This window comes from Rhincodon typus, chromosome 2 (genome assembly GCF_021869965.1).
Source record: "Rhincodon typus isolate 14 chromosome 2, sRhiTyp1.1, whole genome shotgun sequence".
NCBI lineage: Eukaryota > Metazoa > Chordata > Chondrichthyes > Orectolobiformes > Rhincodontidae > Rhincodon > Rhincodon typus.
In genome coordinates, this window is record NC_063333.1 from 87,922,092 (window position 1) to 87,928,903 (window position 6,812).

Below are 6,812 nucleotides of genomic sequence, written 5' to 3' on the forward strand. Positions count from 1 at the left end.
GCTGTAACGAGAGGAACTGAGTGGCCCTGGCAGAACCCAAACTGGGCATCACTGAGCAGATTATTGCTGAGCTGGTGCTGCTTGATAGCACTGTTGATGACATCCTTCCCTCACTTTACTGATGATTGATGCGGTGGTAATTGGCCGCGTTGGATTTGTCATGCTTTTTGTGTAAAGGGCATACTTTGTGTGTATAAAAGGTGTATTGAAGCTGCTAAGTGCATTGGTATTGTCAAGAGAACTGTCAAGATAGCATTTAAAGGGAACTGTCAAGCTGCCAATTCAATTAAAACTCCTATTGTTGATGGACCCTGGACTATTGCACTGTGTCTGTTGGCATATACCTGAGGGTTATAAATATGCTGCAGGTCTAATTTTACAACTATCATTATATGAGTTTCTGTCAGATCACAGTTTGCTTGACAGCTCCAATTGGGAATAAATTCTTGAAGTAAGCCAGGAGCTGCAATGCTCCTCCTAGTTTTAACTAACTACAAGCTGCTGCCAGCCTAGGTGCACCCCCAACCCTTCAATTTCATCCCCCAGCTGTTCAATTTCATTACCTCCTTTTCCAGGACCAAGCTGCAACTGCCAACTTGCATTGGTAGAGTCGTCAGATTTCTCTATCTCTCAAACTGGCCACTTGTGGGCTGTTATGCCAGATGTTGTTTTATTTTTAACTAGCATTCCACCTCTCCTCTATAAGTAATACTTCAGAAAAAAAAAACCACATCCTGTAGTTAACTGTCTTGGAACAATTATTCTGCAGATAATCTACACTGTTCTAAATTTAGAAATATCTTGTTAAAAATAGTGTTTCTTTCTCTTTTGTAGGTTCTTGGTTGCAAGCCAGAACTGAGTGTAGGAGATGATGATGAAGATCATGTTGCAGACGTATCGAACAGAAAAATGGCAAAGCTTTACATGGTATTCTACATTTACTGCAGTGCTTATTCTTACCTTTACAATGTTTCGTCAAAATGTTCCTGATAGGTATTTTGGCGAACAGCCATTTTCAAAACCATATTTCAAATGATTGCAGTTAGCAGCAGAGAACGAGTGATTATAACATTCAGCATATTTATATCAGAAATTTCAGTCTCCCGGTGTGAGTGAATAGAGAGGAATGATTATGTAAACAGCTTAGAAAGAACCGTCAACACTGTTACCAGTAGAGATGCCAGACTACTTGACTCCACCCCTTCTTCCCCAGCCCAGAATCGTGGCAGTATTTCAGAATGAAATTCATCTTCTACATAGTCACTGAACCAGTGATAGCGAACTGCCAGCCCATTCAACTTTCCAGTTTTACTTTCCACGGAGGTCAGTCGATGTGAAACTGCCAAATCACTATCACTTGTTTACATTACCACCAAAAACCAATTTCATTCCCAAATTCAAAGTTTATGTGATAATAATACTTAGTGATAACAAAACATAAATGGATTACTCCTTAATTAGATGGACATACAACCACTTGGAATTAATTATATAATTAAAATAAATTTTAATTAATGATAGAGAAAAATATGTTTTGAATTTGAATTTTAGTATCTATGTGAGCAAACATTAGTCCTGCTGACTGTTAGAGTTCAGCATGAACAGCTTTATTTAAAGTATCCAACGATTATTTCATAGCAAGCCCATTCCTGCCTTTTTACTGAAGTACATTGTGATAGAAATAGTGGGTATTATACAGGATTATAATAATGAGCTTTTTTTTTAAATAGTTATTGAAAAATGGTGTACTTTGTTTAACAGCAGTGGGGGAGGTGTAACGTCTCATCGTTGAATCAGGAAATTTCCTTGATAAATAAACTATCAGCAACACTATCTTTATGGCCTCCACTGTAATTGGAGATACCACTACTTGTTTAATGAGAAAATGCATGCAATATGTGACCATGAGTTACACAACTGTGAAGATTCAGAAGTAGATTGAAGATTTGTGCTAAATTCGGTGACCTTAGCCAAAATGGCTATCTGAGTTCGGAAATTCAGATGACAAGATTAAAAACAGTTGGGATTCCTGCTGCAGTTGCAATCTGCTGACTCTGACTGGAAAGGTCATAAGTAGGAGTAAAAATTATGTGAGAGGGATTGGTTTCTTCATGGATTTCCTTCACAGTTATGTAACGTATCACCAGACAGGGCTCACAACAGATAATAGCCAAATTGAGCTAACACAATGGAGCTAACATGCCATAGAGTCAGAATCCTATATAATCAGCACAGAGAGATGTCCACTTTTCTCTGTGCTGGTAGTTATAACTTTTATACCATTTCTTCCTTCAGGTCTCAGATGCCAGTGGTTCAATGAAAGTGTCATTGGTATCAGCTGAAAACCCATTCTCATGTGACTTGCTCTTGACTGAAGAGTGTTTTATACTGGACAATGGAGCAGACAGAAAGATATTTGTTTGGAAGGGTAAGAATGTTACTGAAGTAGGATTCACCTGCTGTTTTGTCTTTGTCGATTCTTGATTACTTGCGTATTTCCAGTTTTTAGTTTAGAATCATCGGCCGAATCTTACTTTTTCTCTGGCTAAGTCCAAGTCGCACAAAGTTTTCTGGAGGGATTTCTGCTGTGAGGTCCAGTGAAGATTCTCACTGTATACTAGAAAACTCACTACATTGACTGCTCACCACTTCCCTATGGCATCTGTCATGTCCGATTCCAACTCCATCTTACCAGGCACCATACCTGGAACAATTTGCCACTCAGTGAGTATCTGCTAAAAGACTGGCAACCCTGGTGCCTGCACCATCTTTGAAAGGCTGCTGTGCACCTGATCACATGTAGGCGATCCAGCAATGTCCCTCATCGGCAACATCATGGCACAGCAGCCATACTGCCCACAGCACATATGGCATGGCTGACAATCCTCGCATATGTAACCCCAGTCTCTTGTCCTCATTGCTGTTTAACCATCACACCACACACTATGCTCATCCATGTCTATATCCACTTGGACACCCTCAAAGTCAGCATGGCTCTATTCCCGATGCCCACTGTAGACCCACATCTTGTCATTTGTCCAGGAGGGTGATATCACATACAGGCAGGTGATGAGTCAAAAACCAAACATGAATGAGAACTTTTATTTACAGACAGTAAACGTGAACACAAACAAAACGAATAGAGGATGAAATTCACTGCCACAATGCAAACCAGATTTCAGCATCAATACCATTTTGCGGGCCACCATGATCTGCTGTACCCAGTTCTCAGCTATTGGAAGGGGGTGTCAATGAGGTTGTGTCTGATTTGTAACAGCCCAGGCAGCGCACCTCTATCATGGACAATGTCATTTCTCCCCAATATCCTTACACTCCTCACAGTAGTGTTTTATAATATTCAGTTTTATCAAACTGAGACTGACTCCATCCACCTCGGGCACTGTTGCAGCCATTTTTTCAGTGTACTTCGCTCTGAGCGATGGCAGGGAATACACTAGCAGCACCGAATTCTACCTGGTCACCAGGTACCTCCCTCAAAACTCTCATGGCTGCTTTGACCTGCACTATGCTAACAGCACACTTCCACCCACTTTGCACTATGTGGAGAGCCATCACATTGAATTTCACCACCAACTGGTCTCCGTGTCCCATGAACCATGGCATTACCCATTTAATGATGTGCTTACCCTGCTCCTCTGTCCTCTCCTTGTAACAGTCACAGTGGTGGTCACAGCACTAACACCCCCTCCCATTGGCTGCCATGCTCTCCAATGCTGTTCACATACTCCCTCCCCTATTCAACCCACTGTGGTCCCCATCTCTGCAAGTTCCTCAACCCCCACCCACCCACCAACCAACCACCCTTCTTCCTCCCAGCCTTGACTGTCCCCCCTTCTGGCAGTCATTCCCCCACTGTCCCATTTGCACTTTTGAAAGTTTGATGATGAGCCCTGAGGACTGTATTCATCCCAGACCTGAGCAGCTGCTAGACAAGACTGAGCAGAGCCCTGGCCATTTGAATCCCAGTGGAGGGTATGGGATTCCCCGGATTGTTCATACTGGCCCTACATGATGGGCTGCTGGTCAGTGTCTGGATTGTAGTTGGACAGATCCCCTCACTGTGAGCAACCCAAGTTGACAACTCAACGTAGCAAAGACCCTTGACTGTGTGCGGACTGCATTTGTGACTGACCCCGACCAATAATGGGCCCCTCCTTAACTGGACCAAGGGCTAGTCCCCACCAATTTTCAACATCTGGTGTGCCGCTCATCAACATGTCCCCTCATCCACTGCTGCATAGATCGCTGATGTGGAGGTGACGGAGTTGGACTAGGATGGATAAGGTCAGAAATCACACGACATTAGGTTATAGTCCCAACAGGTTTATTTAAAAACTCAAGCTTTCGGAGCTTCGCTCCTTGTTCAGGTGTTAGTTAGAGAGGTAGTATCCAAAACAGAATTTATAAGTAAAAGATCAAAGGTTAACACCACTGATGAGGATGTATTAAACAAACCTAAGATGCTGTTAAATCTTTAATCAGTTAGAAGGTGTTAATTGATTAATATATATATGTAAATCCCCGAATTCCTTTCATCTCACTGTCCCTGTTTGGTGATTATTGTGCGGTGTCCATCCATCCATTGTCGTAGCGACTACATGGTTTCACCAGTATGCCATGCCTCGGGGCATCCTTGCTTACAGCATATGAGATAGGCAACTTTGGCCAAGTCACATGAGTATCTGTCGTTTATGTGGTGGGTGGTGTTCCCACATGTGATGGTAGTGCCCATGTCGATGATCTGACATGTCTTGCAGAGGTTGCCATGACAGGGTTGTGTGGTGTCGTGGTCTATGTTGTGCTGAAGGCTGGGTAGTTTGCTGCGAATAATGGTCTGTTTAAGGTTTGGTGGTTGTTTGAAGATGAGAAGTGGAGGCATGGAGAAGATTTTGGCAAGGAGCTCATCATCATTGATAATGTGTTGAAGGCTGCGAAGAACATGGTGTAGTTTCTCTGCTCCCGGGAAGTACTGGATGATGAAGGGTACCCTATCAGATGTATCCCGTGCCTGTCTTCATAAGAGGCCATTATGGTTTTTTTGCTGTGGCATGTCGGAACTGGTGATCGATGAGGAATGGAATATGCCTTAACTGGGATCTTGGGTTTATGTTGCACTACATGTGACCCCACCACACAAAACACTCTCACATACACACACGTACATACATACTCACTCACACAAACACACACACACAAACACACACATGCAGATTCTCTCTCATACGCCCACTGTCTCTCAAACACTCGCACTCTCTCTCTCCCTCACACATACACACATTCTGTCTCTCCCTCACACACACACTCTCTCTCACACACACACATGCATGTGCGCACACACACAAACAGACACACACACACACTCACTCACTCACACCATCTCTCTCTGTCTCTCTCACAACCACGCAAACATACACGCATAAATCTATGGTGTGAATTTGTATTTGCAGATACATTCTATCTTGTTCAAAAAACACGCAATTTATGGACAATCAGTCAATGCGGTTTTTTAATAAATTCCTACTTTAGAAATAAAATCAGTCTGACTCTAAACCAAAACACAAACAGATTCTAAGCAAGGCCGCACACCTAACATGCGTTGTCTGACCTTAAATGTCAACTCTTCCTTACACTGATAAAACCTTCAGTTCTCTCAGGACAGTGAGATGAAAGGAATTTGGGGATTTACATATACACCTTCTAACTGATTGAAGATTTAACAGCATCTTAGGTTTGTTTAATACACCCTCATCAGTGGTGTGACCCTTTGATCTTTTACTTATAAATTCTGTGTCGGATACTACCTCTCTCACTAACACCTGAGGAAGGAGCAAAGCTCTGAAAGCTTGTGTTTTCAAATATACCTGTTAGACTATAACCTGATGTCGTGTGATTTTTGACATTGGACAGATCCCAATAGAGCAGCAGCATGCCTGTGTGTCTGTGCTAAGGAGCACCTCAGTATGGCAGTAAAGTTAGCTTTTTGGCACTGACTGAAGCACCAACATGTTAACAGGTTCAGCATGGCAAGACAATGCAAGGCTTGGAAGTTATAACCATGTAGTTTGGCACTAAGATGACAAGCAGTTGAGATGCAGCGTGCTCTAATCCTTGATCTGTTTGCTTGTTCATATGCACAAAGTCTCCCTGCTGCAGCCTGTGTGTTCTAGTTGCAGACGTATCCTGCAATACAATCTGCCTGAGTGGCCTGCACGTGTAATGGAGAGGTGCCATGATGGTCACCTAGTGGATGCCAATGTCCCTGGATAAGAATTAAAAGTCGCTGATGGCCATGGATCATATCCTGAGCTGCACTTTGGTCATATACAACATGGAGGTTGTTAAGAGTAACCAGCAAGTGGAATCTGCTGGAGACCTGCTATGAATTATTGCCACGTAGCTTGTTTTGGGAAGTTAGTAACATTGAAAGATGAATATTAACGAGGTGGGGAAGGCTATCAACAAAGCATTTGACAAGCAATGATTCTGCTTAAATGGCAACTTGCAGCTGCCTAATGAGAACTCCCCCCTGCCTAGTGAGAACTCACCGCTGCCTAGTGAGAACTCACCGCTGCTGAGTGAGAACTCCCCCCGCCTAATGAGAACTCACCGCTGCCTAGTGAGAACTCCCCCCTGCTAATGAGAACTCCCCCTTGCCTAGTGGGAACCCCCCTTGCCTAGTGAGAACATCCCCCACCTAGTGAGAACTCCCCCTTGCCTAGTGAGAACTCACCGCTGCATAGTGAGAACTCCCCCCGCTAATGAGAACTCCCCCTTGCCTAGTGAGAAGCCCC

The 6,812-nt window shown here is 43.4% G+C and overlaps 1 protein-coding gene across 1 annotated transcript in view; it reads left to right on the forward strand.

Moving 5' to 3' along the window:
* The first annotated feature begins 838 nt into the window (after positions 1-838).
* LOC109913987 (scinderin) overlaps positions 839-6,812 on the forward strand; it is a 60,105-nt gene continuing 54,131 nt past the window's right edge. The window contains exons 1-2 of the mRNA XM_020513552.2: positions 839-927; positions 2,296-2,428. Coding sequence (XP_020369141.2) covers positions 910-927; positions 2,296-2,428 — 151 coding nt within the window. The 5' untranslated portion in view covers positions 839-909. The remainder of the gene's footprint in view (positions 928-2,295; positions 2,429-6,812) is intronic.